Here is a 24,227-nt window from a genome sequence, read left to right on the forward strand (position 1 = left end):
GGGGATTCCATTCTAAATTAATATGGTACAATTTGGAAAAGTTAAACCCAGACAAAGCTGTTTACTCTGATGAAAAATGACCCCCTATCTGTATTTTATCATCCTTTCCCATGCAGGTAAAGTAAGGGACTATAGCCAGATAAACCTTAATCTATCACCACTACTAGGAAAACAAGATGGAGTGTAAGCCCTAGTCACACTATTAATAGCATCCTCATATTAAAAAAAAAAATAGCATGTTGTACTTTTTATAATACTTGTACATTTCAATACATTGCTTCTTATATTTCTTTTCTTAGGAGAAGGCTTAATTATTTGTATTGGTTATAACTCACTATCAAATTTGTTTACTTAAGGATTTTATGAGTCTTAGGATGCTAGGAATTGGGGATCTTATAAATCAGATGATCCATGGCACTCATTATACAGGTGGGAAAGTTGAGGTTTTAGGCTGTTAAAGGACTTACTCATTGGTGCACAGCTAGTTACTGACAAAGTAAGACTTGGGCTAAGTCTCCTGACTGCCAGTCTAATATTCTTTCTACATCCTGTTGTCTCTTCTAATTCATATAGTTACCATGTTTAAAATACTGTTGTCACCTTCAAACCACAAGTGCCAAATGATCCTCAAAGCTCCCTTTATTCTTTCTTAGTTCTCTATGTCTTACTATTTTATAGATAGTTATCAATAATAGTACTAACTTTCTTTCTGTGAGTCAGACACCCCATCTTACAAATGAGAAAACTGAGGCTCAGACAGGTGACATTATTTGCCTGTGGTCATACAGCTAGTATAAATGATCTGAACTTAGTAAATATTAGCTGTGTGAACCCCCCCCCTTTCTGCATACCACAAAACTCCCATAGCATCAGGGCACATTTACCATTCAGGAGCCATCTAGTCTGCAGACAAGTTTCAGGACACTGGAAGGGAAATTTGTGGTACATATTTTTGTTGGCTCTTCCATTAAAATGTTGACTGAAATCTCAGAAACAAGAGTCTTTGCAGGCCATATCAGTGTTTTCCCTGACCTCACAGCAGTTGTGTGTGGGAAGCCACTGGGCTCACATTCTAATTCTGCCCCCGACTTTCCTAGAATAGGCTTCCTGGTATTCTTTTACCTTCACCAGGGTGTGTTTGGAGGCCTCTCCTGGCCAGTGTGGGAAATCACACTGGCATGGTACTGCTGAAGGAACCCATCAAACCAGTCCTAATATCCACTTTCTTGTATTCTTTGTGACATCCTTCAGATCTACTTTTGCTTGATTTTAAGGGGAAGAATAGGGTACAACCCAATGATTCTCAGACTTTTTGGAGTTGTGCCACTCTGATAGTGGAAAGGACACTAATCTGGAAATTCTGTGACCCTGGGCTAGTCACCTTGACTTCTGTGGGGACATCTATACAATGGAGAGAGAAATGTTGGCCTAGATAATCTTTAGATTCCTTTCTCTCTCTTAATATATGAATTTATTACACAATATAACTACAGCTTTCCCCCCTCCATACTATTTGGCAGTTATTTAATTATGATTTATTAAAATAGGATTTAAAAATTTTATTTAATCCCTTCAGATGATCTGGCTCCCTGCATGTATTGCAAAACCAGTTTTGGAAAGCTCTGGTCTGATCTTTTACAAGTAAGCCTGGCACTAGGGACAAAGCATCCAAAAATTCCTTATTTGCAAGAACTTCCAACTAAAAGAGGAGCCAGAATAAATTTAGTACTGTATAAAATGTGCTTATCCTTCCCACTCTCCCTATGAGATTTTATGATCACTTCAGTCAGTTTAGTCTATAAGTCTATGTTGTAAAATAATAGAAAGCTGATGAATGCCTTCTATTTATATGATGCCTTTAATTTTTCTTTATCTTCACAGATTGGGTTTATTATAAAAGGTGTTTGCATGGTTGTAAAACATCAAGTACTATATAAATGTTAGCTATTATTATTTTCCTTTGAGAAAACATTTTTTCACAGTCGCTCAATCCAATATTTTATGAAAAAAGCAAATGCAATTTTTAAAAAATGTTGACAACAACACTGTAAGGTCAGGAAGGCAGATATTATCTCCCTTTGGGCAGATAAGAAAATGGATGTATGAAGAGTTTAAAATAACACGTGTGCGTACTTCCCACTAGTATTATTAACTAATACCAGTAATTCTTCCCACTAGTATTACTAAGTTCCAGAAATAAAATTAGGAACAAATATTGAAACTAGAAAAACAGCCCTAACTTCCACTCTAGACCTTTAGTATTAGAGATAGGTAGAGAGAGCAGGAAGATACACACACACACACACACACACACACACACACACATACACACACACATTATATATGTATACATATATATATACATATATATATACATATGTGTATATTTCAAGATCAAGCCAAAGGAGTCAATGAGGGTTGATAAGAAGAGAAAGGTTCCATTTGATATCATAAAATACCTAATATTTTCATATTATCTATGTTTATTTTGTACTGTATTTCCTCAGGAAAGTGTAAGCTCTTTGAGAGGACTACTGTGTTTTTGCATTTCTATCACCTTGTATTTGTCAAATTGAATTGAATATAGAAATATATGTGGAGATTCATGAGAAGAAGTGTTTATGTCAGTCAGTTAGTTCATTGTAGATTGATGGCTCCAGTTGAGGGAGTATCATTTTTTGTGACCATTTTGTGATCATTTTTGTGACCATTGCTTTGACATAACACCTTGCAGAAATTTCAAAGATCTTTTCGTTGGTCAGAGATCAATTTGCATAAGATAACTGAGTATCATCCTGGAACTAGCTTATGCAATACGGTTTTATAATTTCTTTTAAGTAAATAATCAGAATATTGACAGAAGTAACCCAAATATTGACTATATGAGGTCACCACAAATTCTAATGTGAAATGTTAGCACTTGTACAATGAATTTGGAGCTTATAAAATATTTCATGATAAACCATTTAAATGCTTGTATGAAATGAAGGCACATCTGTTTTTACAACATCAGTATTTTTTTTTTGTCACATCAGGCCCACTCCCTCGATTAACTGGACAAAAGTAGATGGAGAGCTACCCGTGAACCGGACATTTTACAAAAACTTTAAGAAAACTCTCAATATCATCCATGTTTCAGAGGCAGACTCTGGAAAATACAAGTGTACAGCAAGAAATTCTTTAGGCTTTGTTGAACACACCATTTCAGTCACAGTCAAAGGTATACTAATGTTTAAAATATATTCATCTTATTTAAATTGAAGGTACAATCAATTAAATATCAACTTTGATGCAACAAATAGTTTTGTACAGTTTGGGCATGTACAATGTGTCCCAAAAGTCTTAGTGCATTTTAAGTTTTGCTCATAGTGGTAAAGCTTTAAAATAGCACTAAGATTTTTGGCACATTCAGTATAACACTTAGAAGGGCTCATTGGCAGTGGAGCTTATATCAAAATAATAATGAGTTACTTCAGTTTAAAAAGGAACTAATGATCAAAATTCATTCTTTTTTAGTTCTTTATGTACCTCTTGGTTGTCCTATGACACATGACAAATCAGTCCTGCTTTTAATTCTTAATTACTATTAATGTCAAATGAAGGGAATCACACTGAGAACAAAAAAATTATTAGAATTACTCTCTAGATATCCTTTCATAACACCAAGGTATTAATCTGAAGTAGGGTAAAGTGTGGATTAGCTTACTTCTTAAAAGTGAAGCCTGACCAAACAAATTTCTTAGAATATATATCAATATTTCAGTTGTTTTAGAAATATGGGCATTCTCCCTATCCATACACGCTGCAAACCAGCCTCCACCTAGGCAGATTTTTTTCTTGAGTTATTGTGACCAAAAATATTCAGTTAATCACTTGGTGGTCAATATTATGGTGATAAGCTTCTCTATGATTCCTTGGCTGATCCTTGAAAGAAAGAACTACAGGCCCTTATGGGGTCCATGCTCAAAGAATTTCTTTTGTGATAGAACCTGCTGGCAGATCCTTGAAGGACCCAGTGTCATCTCCATGGTAAACTGATGCTTCTGAGTGGAACTTCAGTAGAGGATTTCAGTATGCATGTGCAGAGTATTAATTTTGAGAGAAAGGGTCAAGTCATTTTCTCACCACCGTATTGTAATTATTGTTTGATTCAGATCTTTATTTTTGTCCTCAATAAAGCGGCCCCATACTGGATCACAGCTCCTAGAAACCTTGTACTCTCCCCTGGGGAAGATGGGACTTTGATCTGCAGAGCTAATGGAAATCCCAAACCCAGCATTAGCTGGTTAACAAATGGTGTTCCAATCGAAAGTAAGTTCTGTTGGTTTACTTTGCTTATGTTTTATATATGACTATAGAAATACATCAAAACTAATAAAAGCATCATTAGATGCTCAGGCAGGACATAGAATTTAGTAGACTAAAATAGACTAAAAAAAATTCCCCAACACAAAAACTTTGTTTTGTATTAATATTTTATTTTTTCCCAAATGCATGCAAAAACTATTTTAAACATTTGTTTTTTAAAATTTTGATTTCCAAATTCTTTCCCTCTTTCCCTTCCTCCTGTCCCTCCCCCAAGACAGTAAGCAATTTGATATAGGTTATGCATGTACAATCACAACATGAACTTTGTTGAATACTTAGGACATATCATGAGATATAATATGGGTTATGTGCTATAGATATGATATGTATTGATGGGAGGTTGTTAATATTTTCTCTTTCACATGCTTAACTCACTCTGAAATACCAACTTCTTTAATTTCCAAGAGTCTTAGGTGTTTGTTTGCAGAAGGTCTTAAATGTTTATTTGAAGAAACATAGGGAAGATTCTTAGAGAGTCTTAGAATATTAGAAATTAAATTGCTCTACAATATGATGAGCAGTAAAGAGAGTGGTTAGAATGAGCAGGAATGGACTCAATGGATCTATCCTCTTTTCTTTATTTTGGGTAGTCATTTCTTTTGCTTTTTGTTTTCACCTTCACTTCATTCCCTGCCTCCAGAAGATTCATTCCTGACTTGAGTTCACTTAAAAAATACTGCTATATAGTATCATTGAAAAACCAACAGATTTGAATTTAAAAAAGCAGAGTTTAAATCTCAGCCCTGCAACTTGTTATCTGTGTTCCATCAGGGAATTTATTTAGCCTACCTGCCTCTGTTTCCTCATCTGTAAAAGAAGAAGGTTGAATTAAGTGGCCTCCAAGGGCCCTACTAGATGTAAACCCATGATCCCACAGTGTGATCTGATGATTGTGAAGTTAGTTAAGCATTCTACTTATTCCCCTGACACTATCCATTCCTATCTCCTCTGTGACCATGCTCCATCAGTCATTTCATTACTCACATGGATTTTCAGTCTCTTCCTCTGGCTCCTGGCTCCTGCCTTTCCAGTTTTCTTACACTTCACTCCCCAACACATACTCTTCGATCCAGTGACACTGGCCTACTTGATTTTCCACAAAGAAAACATTCCCCATCACTTGGCTTTGGGCATTCTCTCTGGCTGTCCCCATGCCTAGAATGCTCTCCCTCTCCACTCTACCCCCAACTTCCTTAGTTCCTTTAAGGCCCAGTTAAAATCCCACCTCCTACGGGAAGCCTTTCCCAACCCTTCTTAATTCCAGTGTCTTCCCTCTGTTAATTATTTCCTTTTTATCCTGTATATAGATTGCTTTTATATATGTATAAGTTGTGTCTCCCCTCTCCCACCATTAGAGTATAAGCTCCATGAGGGCAGGGACTATCTTTTGCCTTTCTTTGTATCCCCAGTGCTTATCACAGTGCCTGACACATAGTAGGTGCTTAATAAACGTTTTCTGAATTGGCTCCTTCTCACCAGGCTACAAACATATTCAGGTCTTCCCTAAGATAGGGATAATAATATGGAAAGGGGTAGGAATAAGGAATATGTGTGTGTGTGTGTGTGTGTGTGTGTGTGTGTGTGTATGTATGATTTTATTTGTACAAGGAACTCCCTGATGAGAAAACTCCCCTCTGCCAATGCAAGTTCATCTCTTCTCTGAAATTTGTAGCATTAGAGAGTTGCCTAGAAGACTGAGACGTTAAGGGACTTGCCCAGGGTCACACAGACTATATCAGAAGTGGAAATTGAACCCAAGTCTTCCTGGTGCTAAGGCCAGCCCTTTATCCATTATGCCACAGTATCTTTCTCTTTATCTTCTCTCTACCCTTAAAGAATTTTTTTAAACCTTCCTTTAACCTTTGCATCTCAAGTTATCATTTTTCTCTCCTGTTCCTTACTAAACATCTAAAAGGTATATGCTAATTTAATTCTACTAACTGTCTCTACTTTCTCATCACCCTCAGTCCCCTGAAATCTGGCTTTTATCCCTACTTCTTCACTAAAACTTTTCCTTCCAAAGTCACCAACAACCAAGAAATTGCCAAATCTAATTATCTTTTCTCAGTCCTCAACCTCTGCAGCATTTCACAATTTTAACCTACTGTCTTCTACCTTGGTTTCCATGACACTCCAATTTACTGGTTATCCTCCTCTCTGTTGATCATGTCATCTCAGTGTTCCTTACTAATCCATCTTCATCCTCCAGCTGCCGAAGCAAGTGTAAAGCCTCAGCTCTATTATTGGTCTTCCCTTCTCTCCCTACATTCTCTATCTTGGAAATCGCAATCGTGTGCATGTCTTCAATTATTTTCTCTATGCATATGACTTCCAAATCAATATCTCTAGCCCTGACTTTTCCCATAAGCTCCATATTTACAGCTACCTATAGGACATCTCCATCTGCTTGCCTAGAATGTTCTGAACCCACGCCTCAAAAAACCTTATTCAAAATGCAGAGTCTAGCACTGTCACAGTTTTAGAAGAAGAAAAGAAATATTAGTCCAGAGAATCATTCAAAAGTTCCTATCATTAAGTCATTCCAGCTTTATTGGACTACCTAGAGCAGGGGTGGGGACCTGTGGCCTCAACGCCTAGAGCCTGTTTTTGATGCCATAATCTTTAAGATACCTAACATCACTTTCCTGCCATGCCCAGAAAATGGAGGAAATAAGTGGCTAGACATGTAAATATTTTGCACTGATTGATAATTTATAACCCATCCAAATTGGTGGGGGAGGAGGTTCTTTAGAAAATATCCCTTTGGTGTTTTAAATAGTTCTTTAAGATAATAAATTTAATTTATTTAAAGGTTCATCTTCAAAGTAATTATAGGGTTTGGATATCTGCTTCTGAAACCTATATGAATGAAAGATGGTAGTAGCAAATCATTACCTTAGAATATACAGGGAAGCTTAGAAAAGAAAGGAGTACTAAGGTCTGGACTTGGGATAGAAAATTTTCTATTGTAGGCCCAACTCTGTCATCTAATAACCACACAAGCTTGACCAAGACAGTATCTCTGTGCCTCAATTTCCTACTCAGAAGGAAATAGTAATAACACCTGCTCTGTCTACTTTACAAGGTTGTTTTGTAGGTCAAGTGAGGATATATCTGAAAACACTTTGTAACTTATATAAAATATTATAAAAAAGTAAGATAGTATTTTGCAAGAGGCAATAGGATGAAGAAAAAATGCTAGCCCAGGTAGCCTCTTAATTCTGTTATTAAGACAAAGGTTAAAGGAAAGGAGAGCTCAGAGAAATCCCCACTGCCTCACTCCCTTCCCCAGCATCCCCTTTCTCTAGGGTATGATAAATCAGACACTCATCCCTGGCCTTGCTTGGGCTAACACCTCAACTTGGGCCACACCCCAAGTTGGTATAGGATTAGTCCATGGAGTGGAGACTGAGAACTGGGGAAGTACAAGAAGTGCAATCTGCAAATTTAAGTAGTGAGTCATCACTCTAGGCATCACCAGGCAAAGCTCTGGCTGTCCCAGCTAATAAAAGTTCTGGTAGTTTACTGGTTTATCTGGATGAAAATGGTGCATTGTCTCTTTGTTACAATAGGGTCACTGTATTCATCAAAGTGAATCCTAACAATGGATAATCTGCCTACCAGCCCATTTGACAAAGGAGAGAGAATAGAGTTCCAGCTTCATCAGCTTTTGGTTTAAGGCAGTAGGACCTTTAAGGCATTCTTTAGTGGTCTTATAGCCATAATGACAACAGAGGGGAAGGAGCAGGTGCCACTAATCTGGGAGCAGAGATACAATAGTTGTACTCTGCTGGCCAGGGATGGATCTTCATCTTTTGACAATGAAAAACTAAATGAAAACCTTTAAAATGTGGTGAAAGATGTTAGAACTGGTAGTCTTTAGAGGTCACCAACAAACACTGCCTACCCTGGAAAAGGGGCATGAGTAGAAACAGTTTAAGAAGCCCTGATTCTAATTCAACCCCCTAATTTTACAGGTGAAGAAACTGAGACCCAGAAAGGTTGTGACTTGCCCAAGGTCACACAGATAGTAAACAAACATCTGAGGTGTGTCTTGAACCCACATACTTCTAATTCTTGATCCAAAAAGCAGACAGACACAGGTAGGACGCTAATGTAGAATAACTTTAGGAAGGAAAAGGAAAAAATAATCAGTAGTGGAAGAAAACAAAAACAACTTTGTTCTAATACTTTGGAGATGATTTTAAAAATATTCCCTGTGAGTCTTTGTATAGCAAAACTTGAAAGGAGGTAACGTGTACATCATCATCATCATCATCATCACTAATGTTTATATAGTGCTACAGTATACAAAGTGATGAGGTCTAGAGGCTTGGGGGTGCTGGAACCCCAAAGTCATGACACATGGGTCCTGTCTGAAAGAATTCAATCCAAATCTTCTTTCAGCCAAAGACACAGTTTATTGGGGATAGGCCATACAGGCCAGACTCTTAAGGAATCTGAACACTAGTGATGCCTGTAAGGACGAGCGGCATGAGAAAATCTCAGCATGTAAGTGGGGGCTGTGGTGGATCTTATATACACTCAAATAATTTTGGTTGTTTGGAGAAGAAGCTGGTAGAAAGATCCCAAGTTGGAGTAAGTTTAGGGAGAATTCCAATTGGAATGTCTGTCTGAAAAGTTGATTAGACAATGGGAATAGATAATGAAAGAAACTGGAAGGAAGAGGTTTGAATGGGGTCTGGATGGGATCAAAAGTGGAAAATATGCTAGGGCTTCATTAGGTTTTCAAAAGGAGATAGAAGGAAAAGCCATTGAGTAGAATATAGCCTCAGGTAACCGTTTGAGACCAGAATGAGTTGAAGGGTTTTCTGGAGCCTGTAGACAAATGGACCTAAATTCTTTTGGGGGCAAGAGGCAAAGGTCTCGGCTTGGGCCCATACCCCATCACAAGGTACTATACTAAGCATTTTGTACTTATTATCTCATTTTATCCTTACAACAACCCTGGGAGGTAGGTACTATTTTTATCCCCATTTTATAGATTAGGACAATGAGGCAAACAAGTTAAGCAACTTGCCCAAGGTCATACAGCTAGTAAGTGTTTTAGGCTGGATTTGAACTTGAGTCTTGCTGACTCAAGGGCCAGTGTTATATCCACTGTGCCACCTAGCTGCCCCTATATCTGCCATATCCCATATCTGCCATATCTGCATTTCAAGGAACCAGAGAATTGAGTTTAAATAGTATAAGTAGCAATCTTTAATGAGAGATGAGATTTGAAAATGGGATGGAGAAGGCATTCAATTATCTTCTATCAGGAAGTTGTCCCCACCCTTGAGGCACTTTGAAATAAGGTGAGAACTATGAATAAAACTGAAAAGTCAGGGAGCCTAAATGGAATGGTTATTGGTTAGTCTACATTTTGACTCTAGACAGCTACATTGTGTAATGAAATACAGCACAAGAACATGGACCAGCATTGCCTTTCCTTGCAGCTACTCAGGAGTTCTGCACAGATTTCCCTGAACATTTTAAAAGAGCAGAGTTGAGCTAACATCAGCAAAAGTAACCGACTCCAAGCAGTCTTTCATCTAGCCTATCAGTAGGAAATGTGTTTGAACCAAGGCATCCTTAAGAGATAAATCCACTGCCTAGATATCTCAAAGACACCCTCAAATAATGAAATTCTAAATATAGGGTACTTCAGAGGCAGAAGGCAAAATCAAAAAATGAAAGGGATCTTGCCTTTTGATTTAATATTCCATGCCTTCTCTGAGGTGATAACAAAAAAAATGTCTATTCCATATAAGCACTTTTCATCTATAGTATGAGGCCATTTATAAAAAAAAAAAATTAAAAGATGGTTCTTGAAATGTAATGATATTATAAAGCATCTGAGAATGGCTTTCCCCCCACCCCATCTCTTCCTATTCTAGAAATCCCATATAACAATTCAAATGGGATCTCCTAACCTCTGCCCCACAGGAGCCTTCCAAATCAATATTTGCTCAAACTTGGGCTCAGCAGACAGGTGAAAGGAGTGGTGAGGGTCAGACTGAGGCTAAAGTAACTCAACAGTAACTTCACCAGGGGGGAAGTCCTTGGTTATTCATTGTCAAGACTTAAATAACCTCTAAAGAGACTATTCTTTTATAGCCTATCCAATAATGAAGTGAAAAAATACAGTCCATCACCCAGATGTCTGCTATAGATAAAAATAGGAAAAAAGAGGAGGAGGAGGAGAAACAAGTAACATTTACACAGTGCTTTAAAGTTTGTAAAGTGGTTGGAGTCATCAGATAATTGTCTAAGTCAGGAGACCTAAGTTTAAGATCTGGGCTGTTAGAAAAATCTGAAACTAAAATCTATTGAGGAAGTAGGTGAATGAAAGCCTTCATTACACTTCTCTCAAGAGAAGCGAGCACGTGGATGCTGGTTCAGTGGTACAATCAACTTTTAAATGGTTAATAAGATCCATACTTCATCTAACAGGGTTAGATTGGTCTAGTTCATCTGAGTTACACTCTTCTTGGACAGCCCATCTCACGTTCCTCTATGTTCTGTTAACTCCTCATACTTCATGTGTCCTGTGTTCAAAAATGTCGGCTATTTCTGCCCTTGGGGTGTGTCAGTTAATATTCAATAAGCTTTTTAAGCAAGTGCAGTGGAGAAAAGCCTTTGACCTGTCAAGGCCCAATGCTTGAACCAGACAGATTGCAACCAGTTTGGCCTCCAGGGCTGTTTCTTAAAGGAACTAGTTGTTTGCAGAATGTTTGAGGCACTTTCTGATTGGTTGAGGGACTATCCACAAGGTCTTGGAAGTCCTCAGAATCCCCTTGTTCTGTTGTGGAAGCCTAACTCCTAACTAATCCTTTCTCACATGGGCCTACCACACCTTAGCTGTATGATCCTGGTGAAGTCACTTAGAATTTTTTTTTTTGGCCTCAGATTCCCCATCTACAAAATAGTGATAATGATAATGATAATAATAATAATAATGCCTCCTTCTTAGGACTATGAGGAGAAAGTGAAATAATACAAGCGAAAAGGCTTGGGAAATTTTTTTTAATGCCCTATAAATATAAAATATCATTATTACTTGGTATAGTAGAGAGCTGGCCTAGAAGCCCAGGAAGTCCTGGTTTTAAGTCCTGGGCTCAAGCCCTGCCTCTGACCCATATTGGCACTGGGACCCTGGGCAATTCATTTAACCTCTAGTATTCTATCTAGGCAGCTCTCTAAGTTGAAGAAAAGGTGCTGACTTGCATTGGTAGTGAGTATTTTCTTATTTGGGACTTCTCTATATCAATGAAATCATAGGCCTGGTCCCTATCCCAAACTTTTAAAAAATAACATCATTTTGATGTTGGACAAAGTTTAGCCATCACTATAAAGTGGTCAGGGTACAAGAACAGAGAGAGAAAAAGGTGATTAGTGAAGGTTTGTTGATTTTACACTAAAAAAGAAAAAAATTCCTCTAAAATAGTTGAACTCAAAAGACCTGATCTTGCCCCTGGGTCTTTGACTCTGGTCCTCTGAAGTGCATGTGGTGATTTTATTGCTGAGGCCTCTTTTTTTTCATTGTTCATTTGAATTAAACACACTTGACTTGGATCACCAAACTGTCCCTTTGGGACACATGATTTGGGTTGCTGGCAAGATCCGTACAACACAGAAGCCTGCAGGTAGTTGCTTAATAAGGCCATACATTTTCACTGGTGTAGCACAGTAAGTGGATTTCATACCTTGGACAGGTTCCAACTGGACCTCCTTATGCTGCTGTGACTGTTACTGTTTTCTTGGATTTAGTGGAAATGAAGCTTCTGCGCCCATGGAGAGATCAGCTTGTTCACTGCTTTTTTGGAAAATATTTATTTTTGCTGGGAAATATCTTGCCAAATGCAAATATTGTGAGACCATTTGATTAAGATGAAATGGGGAATTTTCAGCAGGATGGCTTTTAGGTAACAGAAAAAGAGTTCAGACATTCTGATAAGCTGATAAGGAAAAGGGCCACATAAAAGATTTTTAAAATGTTTTCTGTCTGAGATGGAGATTTTTAAAATGCAGGAACAGTCTCCTAGTTTCAGTGACCATCTAACACTTGACTTTCCTTTCTCGCTTTGGTGGCGTTAGGACTTGAGCACCTCATTGAGGTATTTCTCTCCCTCAGCATGTGCCACCAAGCAACATAATTCAGACCCAGAGCTTCATTTTGGCTTGAGGGATGGAAATCAGCTCTTGAAAACTCCTAAAATTGCACTACTGTAAGTCATATTATATTTTAACAAAGTAATCCTGAGACATAAAGCTCAAGCATTGAATCAAGAGAAACTGTTCAAATTTCCATTTGTAATGAATGAATTGAGGCAGCTAGTATATGCCAGCAGACTTTGTAAAAGTCAGGAGATTCAATTCAACAAGCATTGATTTAATGTCAGCTATATGAAATGCATAGGCAGTTAGGTAGCGCAGTGAATAGAGTGCTAGGCCTGGAGTCAGGAAGACTCAGCTTTCTGAGATCAAATATGGTCTCAGACACTTAACTAGCTATGTGACCCTGGACAAGTCACTTCATCCTGTTTATTTCAGTTCCTCATCTGTAAATGAGTTGGAGGAGGAAATGGCAAACTACTTCAGTATCTTTGCCAAGAAAACCCCAAATGGGATCACAAAAAGTAGGACACAACTGAACCAAAAAAATATAAAATACACATCACACTAGGCCCTGGGGAAAAGAAGATGAAAAAAAAAGATTATATAATCCCTGCCCTCAAGGAGCTTACAGTCTAAGAGGAGTGGAGGGTATATGGCATAGACACAAGTATGGATGATACTCCAGAGAAGCAAGAATGAGGGAAAAAACCCAGACAAAGCACCTAAAGAAAATTTGGGAGAGATCATTTTCTCTTGGGATGTTTATAAGCCAGTATAATGTAGCAAAAAGATCACTGAATTCAGAATTTTAAGGTCTCCATTCTAGCTCTAACTCTGACCTTTTCCATATCTACAAGTACAGGCAAGTCATTTCAGCATTCTCAGTTTCCTCATATATAAAATAAGAATAATCTCTGTACTACTTACCTCATAGGAGTGTTGTGAAGAAAGTACTCTATAAATCCTAGAAAGGTGGTAGGAAAATGAACCTTACTGTGATGAAAGAGCAGGTGGTACCTGAACTGAACCTTGGAGGATGAGGATTTCAACAGGAATAGATGAAAGTGTGTGCATTCCAGGTATGGAGGAACATATAAGGCAAAAGAATCCATGGCAAGATAATGTAGTAGCTAATAGTCCAGTTTGACTGGAATGTAAAGTATATGAAAGAGATTACAGTGAAATTAGGTTAGAAATGGAGCCAGATGGACCAGGCCTTGGATGCCAGGATGAAGAATCTGTTTTTCCATAGGGAGCCACTGAAGGTTTTTTTAAACTGGAGAGTGACATAGACCTATGTAATAGGAAGATTATTTTCTGTGTTTTATTTATTTTTGTGATGGTTTGGAGAGTGGGGAGGCTAGAGACAGGAAGGTTAGTTGGAAAGTCTCACAGTTGTCTTCATGAGAGAGATTAAGACCTGAACAAGGATGGTCGTAGTTTGAGAGGAATGTGAGAGGTATTATGAGGGTAGAATTGTCAGGACTTGTCACCTGACTGGGGTGTTAGGAGTGAGGACAAAGGAAGAATAAAGGATGTCTGTGATTTTAAATATCAGTGATAAGAATGGACCTTAACCTGAATGCCTTTAAATCTAGGATGATTTATTCAATTCAACAATTCATTTTTAAGAGCAAACTTGTAAGATGAAACAAAATTCAACTTAAGGTAAAATTAAGTGAGAGCAATTCGACTTCCATAGTTCTTTCTTTGGATGTGGACAGCATTTTCCATCCCGAGGCCTCTGGAGATGTCTTAGATCCTCGTAATGCTGAGAAGGGTTCAGTTTAACATTCTTAGCCATTGCATAACATGGCTGCTATTGTATACAAAGTCCTCTGGGTTCTGCTCGCTTCACTCAGCATCAGACCATATAAGTCTTTCCAGGTTTTTCTGAAGTCAGCCTGTTCATCATTTCTTATAGAACAATAGTATTCCATTACATTCATATACCACAACTTGCTCAGCCATTCCCCAATTGATGGGCAACCTCTCAATTTCCAATTCTTTGCCACCACAAAAAGAGCTGCTATGAATATTTTTGTACATGTGGGTCCTTTTCCCATTTGTTTGATCTCTTTGGGATATAGCCCTAGAAGTGCTATTGCTGGATCAAAGGGCATGCACATTTTTGTAGCCCTTTGGGCATAGTTCCAAATTGTTCTCCAAAATGGTTGGATCATTTCACAACTCCACCAACAATGTATTAGGATTCCAATTTTCCCACATCTCTCCAACATTTATCATTTTCCTGTTTTGTCATGTTGGCCAATCTGATAGGTGTGATGTGGTACCTCAGAGTTGTTTTGATTTGCATTTCTCTAATCAATAATGATTTAGAGCATTTTTTCATATGACTATAGATGGCTTCAATTTCTTCATCTGAGAACTGCCTGTTCATATCCTTTGACCATTTATCAGTTGGGGAATGGCTTGTGTTCTTATAAATTTGACTTAATTCTCTATATATTTTAGAAATGAAGCCTTTATCAGAAAGACTGGTTGTAAAAATTCTTTCCCAATTTTCTACCTTCCTTCTAATCTTAGTTGCATTGGCTTTGTGCAAAAACTTTTCAATTTAATGTAATCAAAATTATCCATTTTGCTTTTCATAATGTTCTCTATCTCCTGTTTGGTCATGAATTCTTCTGTTCTCCATAGATCTGATAGGTAAACTATTCCTTGTTCTCCCAGTTTACTTATGGTATCAGCCTTTATATCTAAGTCCTGAACCCATTTTGACTTTATTTTGGTATATGGTGTGAGAAATTGGTTTTAATTTTTACTTACAACTTCACTAATGTGAAAATATGTTTAATGGGTATGTAATGTAAAGCCTATGTCAGATTGTGCGCCATCTTGGGGAGGGTGGGGGGGGAGAAAAAGGGAGAAAAAATTTTCAAATCAAAAGCATATGGGAAAAAAATTTTTTTAAATAAATAAATAAATGAATGAATGAATGAATAAATAAAAAAGAGCAAACTTGTAAAACCCAATGGTTTCAAATGCATATGTGTAAATGCAGAAAATATGGCTAATAAATGAGATGAACTAGACTTCATTACTCAAGCAGGCAAATTTGACTTCATAAATACTACTGAGACTTAGTGGGTAGTGGAGTGGGGAAGACAAAGCTGACTTGCAGTCTCCCTAGCCCTCCTAACGCCTACATTCATCCTTAATAACTTCCCATTCATGCTGATAGCCTGTAAAGCATCCTGGTGTCTCAGGACATACTTCAACTTTCTTAATTCCCATGACCTCTGGCTCCACCCTGCTACAACTGCCCTAAATGCAATTATATTTTAAACTCACCATTACCAAAAAAATGTTCCAGTTCCAAGATTTTGAACCCTGAAATCGTCATGATTATAATTTCCTATCCTTCCACCTCTCTTATTGACACTAATACTAAACCTATTCTTTCCTCTTTCCATGACCTTAAATCCTAAGTCCATCACCTTCATTCTGGTCTTCTTTTACCCAGTGCTATCTACTGTTGAATACTTTGCACCATTAGCCTACTGTTCAAGCCTCAAATGTGGGTTACCCCCACCATTTGTTTTCTATGCTTCAACTTCAGAACAAGGGAGAAGAAATCATGTAACCATGCTTGGGTCTCCTCTGCCCTTAACACCACCCCCTTAACTCTGTCATTCTTCCAAACTATTATCTTATATTTCTACTCTTTTTCACCACTAAACTCCTAGAAAGAATAGTTTATACTCCCTGCCTTTTCTTCTTCACCTCCAATTTGCCCTTCATCCTTTGCAATCTAGATTCTAACCCCGTCACTCAGTTGTAATTGTTCTCTCAAAGATTGTCAGTCGCCTTTTCTCAGTCTTCATCTTCCTGGATATTTCTGTAGCAGTTATTGCTCTGGATCGTCCCTCCACCTGGTCGCTCTCTCCTCTCTTGTCTTCTGTATTCTCTTAGTGTTTTCCAAGAAAATATAAACTTCTTGAGGATAGGTATTTTTGTTGTTCTTCTTGGCTTTGTCTCCCCAGGGCCTCACACAATATCTTGCACACTTTAAGATCTTGATAAAGGTTTATTAAATGGAATTGAAATTTGTGTCTCTGGTTCCCCTCCTACCTATCTGATTTTACCTCCTCAGCCACCTTTACTTGTTTGTTATGCTCTACTACCCCAAAGTCTGGGCATCTTCCAAAGCTCTGTCTTCTTTCTCTCCCTTAGTGACTTCCCATTCATACTGATGACCTATATGGTATCTTGGGTCTCTCAGAATTGGCATCAGCTTCCTTAATTCCCATGACTCTGGATCCATCTGTTCCCATATGTTTAGCACCTTTCTGCAAACAACTTCCTTATCTTTAAAACCAGTCCTAATATTTTCCCTAAAGTCCATTCTCATATCTCCAACCGCCTCCTGGACAGCTGTACCACCAACGCCTCAAACTCAACACATCTAAAATTAAACTCAGCATCTTCCCCCTAAAGCTGTTTATTCTTCCCAACTTTCCTATTCTGTTGGTGCTACCACCATACATCCAGATACATAGACTCAAACCTCATGATCATCTCGGAATCTTCCTTCTTGTTAACCTGCCGTTTCTAATTAGTTGCCACATCTTATTAATTGTCAATCCGTCTCCTCCATTCATATGATCACCATCCTACTTCAGACCATCATCACCTCTTACATGGCCTGTTACAAAAGCTTTCTAACTGGCCTTCCTGATTCCATTACCTTCTCTTTCCCATCCATCCCTTACACAATTGCCAAAATAATCATATGAGTGGATAGGTCTAACCATATGTGTCACCAATAACCATTAGTGGCTCAAAAATCTTCCATGGCTCTTTATAGACATGATAACATATATATATTAAGAGAAGTGAGGAGGATAATAACACCCCCCATTCATACAATGCCTGTAGTTTTGAGTTTTGAGCATCACATTTTAGGAAAGATAAGATTTAGAGGTAGAGGCGGGGGTATGTGAGCTTTTACACCCAGATATCAGCTAACGCTACAAACCAGGGCTTGATTTGTTGTTTTATTGATTGTCTAGACTTAAGAAAGTGATGGGGAAAAGTAAATATTGCAGGTTAAACTTGTCATGTGCGTCATGTGCACCTTTCTCCCTCCCAGAGAGCTGGTTGTTAAACATTTACCAGCACACATTGAGTAGAGGTTACCTTAGAGGTCATCTAATTCATATCTTCATTTTACAGATGAAAAAACTGAGGCCCTGCAAGGTGAACTGATTTGTCCAAAATCAAGCAGGTGCCACGAACTAAGTGTCAGAAATAGAATTCAAATCTGTGTCCTCAGATTCCAAAGTCAACATTCTTTCTACTGTACCATATTGTGCCTATATGGGATATTGACATTATATAATATGTTTAGAAAAGTTAATTCAGGGTCATGAAGAGCCTAGAGAATCTTCCGTTTGAGGATTAATTGATGGAGCTAGGGATATTTAACATGGATACTTGTGGAGGGAAGAGTAAATAATGTCAAGTATCTTAAGGAATGTCATATGGAAAACTTAGTCTTCTTTGCCTCAGAGGGCAGAATTATGAACAGTGCATTGAAGCTGAAACAAGACAGATAGAGATCTGCCCTATATGACCAAAAAATGCTTCCTAACAATTGGGGCTAACCAAAAATGGAATGGACTGCCCCAGGATGTATTAAATTCCTTCTCTAGAGCTCTTCAGGTACAGGCTTCTTAACCACTTACAAGAGTTATCAGAGAAGACACTCCTGTTCAGGCATCTGTTAGATTAGATGGCTTCTAATGTCTCTTGCGACTTTGAGATTCTGTGATTTTCTGAAAGGTAACGAAAAAGGTGTGTAGACCATAGGTGAAGATGTACAGGACCCTTGAAAATGTTTCTGGGTTTGCATTGATTGCTTACAAAAGATATGACAAATCTGTTCCTTGGTCATTTATTGTTCTCTCTCATTTATGTTCATTTCTGCAGTTGATAATAACCTATAACTTGTTGAGAAATCTATGAAAATATTTTATATGTGAGTGTGTGTCTATATTTCTGTGCCTGTGCATTTGCTTTTTAAAGGCATAACTTATGGCTCAGGCCTGATTTAAAATGTTAGGTTCACAAACAGCAGGTGTGGGCTAAGGGTTCACTTCAAAATATTTTAAAGCTCATCCATCATCAGGATTTCATTCATATTGTTATATCAAGTGGAACATTTCATATGATTTCAGAAATTAGTTATTGATTGTGAGTGTATTGTAGAATAATGCCCTTTTAAAGAACATTTGTATTATCCATGGAAGGTTGCCTGATATGAAAGAGGCTCAGAAAGGGACTCCCTCAGTAGGGATTTAAATGGCCCTTGGGTATTGATAATTGGTATTGAATTTCCAGGATAACACAGACTAGTCTTAAAAACGTTAGAGATTTTTATATTATAAATATGACCACAACATTTTGGACTTGGTAAAACAAAGAAAGAGTGAAAGACTACCATTTAGTTTATTTTGATTCATGTTACATAGTAAACTCAATATGAACCATGTGTTAGAGATAAGAAAATAATGAAGGATTTTAAGGGAAGGAGTAAAACATCTTTTTTTTTAATCATTGGAGAGCAGCCCTACCTGAGGTGGAACTGAGATTTTTCACAATATAGTGGCCATTTACTATAGTTAGGCATTTACTAAGGCTATTTACAGTGAGAACTGAGGATAACCTAATTGATTTAAATGCTACTGGTTACTCGTTTTTGAGATTCATTTAGGCATCTCTATGTTTGAGAGGAAATTTTTAAAGACAGTATAAGAATTTGACCTAAGGTTTGGCACTCATCAAAAGGGTATTCTGTCCAATAGCACAGTAATGTCTACTGCCTGAGGTGACACTGATGTATTCTCATGTATCGTTTAGTGTATTCAGTTACATTCTATTTCAATAGGAATAGGTAGGAATAGATTTGTCCTCATTTTTTATGATTCAAAAGATTTCTCTGAAAATCCAGTCATCTTAAAGAGACATTTTATTCCTATCTATTCTTTCTTTATTATTCACAGTTGTTCCTCACCCACTTCCTTCCCCAGTAGAGACTTTCTGAGGTCAGAGTTTACTACAAATAGTTTACTGAGCTACGTATGTCTGACTAAGAAGTGTGGGTACATATATAGGCCAAGACACATAGTTTCTACCTAGCATTTGAGCATAGGACATTATCTTCATTAAGTAACTTTCCTTTTTTCTCCCACTCCTCGGGGATTTGAAGGGATCATTCCTCTCTTTCTCCTCCCCAAATGTCACTCAGTCATTTCTTCCAGAGCTCTCATCCCAGTTACTGTTTATAATTATTATTTGAGAATTAATATTCACCCTTTTAACTCAACTATGCCTCTGGGCCACAGTTAGCTACATAAGTCTGTTCACTTCTTCATTTGTGCTCTTGGTGTTCTCAACCTTTGGAATTAGCTGTAATTCATCCTCATTGTCCTTTTTTTCCCCTTGTACCTAGGCCAATCTAAACAAGTCATCAGTCTTTAGAATGTAGAGCTATCTCTTACCAATCAAGGGTTAGAGAGGAGGAAGAAAAAAATAGCTGGTACAGGTTCTAGTTAGCACCGAATGCATTATCAAGCCCATATCCTTAGCCTTAGTCAATTCTATGCCCAGGCCTAGAATGTTCCAGCACTTAACCAAATTTAACCCTTGGCCACAATAACAGAAACTCCAAAGAATATACAATGGAGTAGGAGTGTTGTGAATATAGAAATTTCTAAAGCAGGAAAATGTTTCTCATTCTAATGTATCAATTTTGTTGATGAAGATATTCTCATTAAAAACATATTTGGATAAGAGCTAGAGTAATTCTGTATTTGTTGAATTAGCTTTGGTTTCAATTTATATGCTATATTTTCTTGCTATCAATAGAATAGGTTTAGATGACCTCAGATGTCATCTCAACCAACCCCCTCGTTTTGCAGAGACAGAAACCAAGATCTACAGGGATAAAATGACTAGTCCAAAGTCACACAAGTTGTCACTAACAGAATCAGAGTTGGACTTGGGTCCTTTGGCTCTAAATCTAGCATCCCTTCCACTAAGAAACTTTAGGGGAGGAGGGGAAACAGAGGAAACTGGTGCTTGAGTCTGGTGACATGTACATGTTTAGGAGGAAGGAGCTCTCCTGGTGGTGCAAAAGAAGCCATTAGGGTTAGAATGGGCAAGGCCATCCCACAGGTTGTAACCCGTCCTTTAGCATGGCATACTTTCTGTCTAAAAATCAGATTCAGACTCTGAATAAGCTCCTTAATTTAAAAAACAAAAACAAAACCTTGAGTTTTTCACACAGTCTCATTCCTTCAACACCTACCTAAACTCTGTGTTTGTATTTTATGACTGCATATTTCCACTCTCATAAACTTTTTATTCATTTTTTCAAACAGTTAAGTTCAAGCGGAATCATTTTCTTTTTTTACACCCAAACAGTGGCTCCTGATGATCCCAGCAGAAAAATAGATGGTGATACTATTCTCTTTTCTGATGTTCAAGAAAGCTCCAGTGCTGTTTATCAATGCAATGCTTCCAATGAGTATGGATACTTGCTGGCAAATGCATTTGTGAACGTTTTGGGTAAGGTGTTTCCTCATAGTTCATGAGTAGGGTGAATAATAATCTCTTTACAAATATTATCCCATTTTATTCTCAAGGGGGGGGGAACGGTTTGGTGCTGTTATTATCCCCATTTTGCAGTTGAGGAACCTGCGGTAGAAGTTAAGTGACTTGCCCAGGGTCAATCTAATCTAATAAACATTTATTAAGTGCCTACTATGTGCTAGGCATTGTGCTAAGGCAGAGAAACAATTAACAAAAAGAAAGACAACCCCTGCCTTCAAGGAGCTTACAATCTAAAAAGGCAGATAACACACAAAAGGAGGCAGAAAAGTAAAGTTGGGGTAGCAGCAGTGGGTTTCTTGTTCTGTGAAGTTGAAACCAAGCAGAACAACAGGTGTAAAGTGGAGCAGGCTGACAGTCTCATTTCTGCCCCCTCTAAAAGAAGGCATTGGAAGGAGTTTGGTGCTCCATCTGCCAATAGGACAGGGCTGAGGGAGTTTGTGTCCATCAAGGCTTGAGTTAGCAGCATGATAGTGAGTTTAGAAGTGAAACCTTTATCATGGGAGGAGCATCTTGTTTCATGGAGATGAAACCAGGCAGTGCAGAAGATACAACACAGAGTATGTCTGTGTCTGAGGCCAGGTTTGAACTCAATTCTTCCTAATTTCAGGCTCAGCACTCTACCCTCTGTATTACCTACCTGCCTGAGTAACTATCTATTTAATTCATAATTGCTGTTTCTTTCATTCATATCTCTTTGGTCTTATTTTTTAAAATAAGAACAAGTCAACCCAACATTTTAAAAACAGTATTTTTAAGTCCTCTTATTAGTTGATTGATAGGTTGACTCCTTGGTCGATGGAAAAGAAAAATAACATAAGATTGAGTAGTAATTTTAAAATCTAGATTTTACTATAATTCTGACTCTAGGCTTAGCAAATTTTTTAATTATCCTATTACTCCAGTTCTTCATCTGTAAAATGGGACTCATATCCTTGACCTTTACTTAATTTATGAATATATTCAAAAATATATACTTCTTATTTGTGGTAAAATGTAAGATAACAATGGAAGAAATGTGTGTATATAGGTACTTAATAAGATCTCTATTTCATCTATTTCTAATATCCGATGTTCTAGGAAAGCAATTAGCTTATTTCTAATATTCAAATTACCCAAATAGCAATTTTTTTAACTTATTTTCTGTAGAAATTGTCTCATAATAGCAGAAGATTTTTTTTTCTTTAACTACCTAAGGAAGGTGTGTCTCTTTTCAAAACAAAAACAAAAATCAGGAATTTTTGCCAGTATTTGAGATACTTTAAAATGGGGGTTCTTAACCTGAAGTCCATGAACTGTTTTATTTAAATATAAATTTTGACAATTGAATTTCAATATAATTAGTTTCCTTTGTAATACTGTATATTTTATGTGTTTAAGAAGGGGTCCATTGACTTCATCAGAATCCCCAGAAGGGTTCACAACCCTTTAGAAATTCATTAGAAAGAAAGAATTAAACATTTAACTCAGGAAAGATAACTAAGCCCCGAAAGTCTTAGTGAAAGTGTTGGAAACGAAGATATCTTGTCATCTTAATGTCCTTTGTGCTAATTTCTCAATAAACACAGAACATATATAGAACTCTGCTCTTTTCCAAGCTGACCTGCCAACCTGTAATAGAGCCAGTACTAAGATGGCAGGATTTAACATGAAGCCATGCAAGAAAATAAAAACAGATTACTAGGGATGACTGTAGTTTTGAGTCTTAAATGCCTCTCTTTATTTTTTCCTATTTTTAGCTGAACCACCACGGATACTTACTGAAGCAAATTTGCGCTATCAGGTCATTTCAGACAGGCCTGCTATGTTAGATTGTGCTTTCTTTGGTTCTCCCATTCCTACCATCGAATGGTAAGGAACAGTACCTGTTTTTAAAAAGTTAAGACATATTTTCCTTTATTTTTCTTTTTTTATCTCTTTTCCTCTTTTTATTAGTTTTTAATGAAAAAAGAATGTTTTATTAATATACAAACCAATCTTTAGCACAAAATGAAAAGAATGTAATACAAAGACAGAATAACAGCTTGTAAAAATAACCATTTTAATAATCTTAATGCCGTAGGTATGTTTTTGGGTGCAAAGCTTCTTAAAATGTGTTGTTCTTAATCTTTCAAAAGCTTTCATAGATTGTATTGCCTCACTTATAAATATGTTGTTCTGTTATTCAAAAAATAAAGGGGATAAAAAAACTAATGCTGAATTTTATTCCAATACTGTATGTAGGATAAGAAAATGGCCAGCTGTGTAGTCAAAACAAAAGATAATCAAATGGAAAGTTCTCATGTTCCATTGGTTTCTTCACAGTGACAAGAAAATGAGGGGAAAGCCCACAGCACATTGATTGGGTAAACACCTTGTGGTAAACTACTTAGACTACCTGGCTAAATTGTATAGGATAGGCAGATTATCCTGGATGTGTTGTGACCTTTTCTCTTGGAAATGAGTGAGCTCTCCCATTCAATGAAGTGCTACATGTGGACAACCCCTTGGAAGTAACCTGGGACTTTTTTGCACTAGTAGAGCAATTGTTTCCTGAACAAAGATTTGGCTATTTAAAAATAGTATTGTCTTCACAAATGTCCTCTTCTGATGCCTGATCATGTCATGGAGGTAATCTTGGGTTCCCAAAGGCTAAGCCAACAGACTGACGCTTCTGACAGAAAGCTAGAAATGTTTTAATTAACATCCTAGACACACGCTGTGTCTGCTGTCTGAGTACCTGCCTAGCTAAAATCAAAACAAGCTTCATTACCATTGGGGATGGTGTTGTGGTACAATGGAAGGAGCACCAGCTCTGTGGTCAGAGAACCTGGGTTCCAGTGTCATCTCTATATTTATTTGCTGTGTGACCTTGGACGAGTGAATTAATCTCCCTGGGCCTCAGTTTCCCCATCTATAAAATGCAGGTATAGGATTAGATGGCCTCCTGGATCCTTTTCAGCTCCATATCTGTGATCTTCTAACAAAAGAATGGTCACTAAGGACAAATTCTTGGAGCATGTCAACTCATGAAAAAAGGGTGGTGAAGAGTTGGAGGAGAGAAGGTGCACAACCAGGAGGGGCAAGGCGGCAAAGTCTGGAGAGTCAGAATCACAGCTGGG

At 37.5% G+C, this 24,227-nt stretch overlaps 1 protein-coding gene across 20 annotated transcripts in view; it reads left to right on the top strand.

The window, feature by feature from the left end:
• The window catches only part of NRCAM (neuronal cell adhesion molecule), a 314,411-nt gene that overhangs the window by 237,122 nt on the left and 53,062 nt on the right, over positions 1–24,227 (top strand). For all 20 annotated transcript variants that reach the window (XM_078154286.1, XM_078154292.1, XM_078154297.1 and 17 more), the window contains 4 exons: positions 3,036–3,220; positions 4,180–4,311; positions 20,941–21,084; positions 22,866–22,977. In XM_078154286.1, the coding sequence (XP_078010412.1) occupies positions 3,036–3,220; positions 4,180–4,311; positions 20,941–21,084; positions 22,866–22,977 (573 nt within the window). The remainder of the gene's footprint in view (positions 1–3,035; positions 3,221–4,179; positions 4,312–20,940; positions 21,085–22,865; positions 22,978–24,227) is intronic.

The sequence above is a fragment of the Phascolarctos cinereus genome, unplaced genomic scaffold, assembly GCF_003287225.1.
Source record: "Phascolarctos cinereus isolate Bilbo 61053 unplaced genomic scaffold, phaCin_HiC Scaffold_1;HRSCAF=81, whole genome shotgun sequence".
NCBI classification, from domain to species: domain Eukaryota; kingdom Metazoa; phylum Chordata; class Mammalia; order Diprotodontia; family Phascolarctidae; genus Phascolarctos; species Phascolarctos cinereus.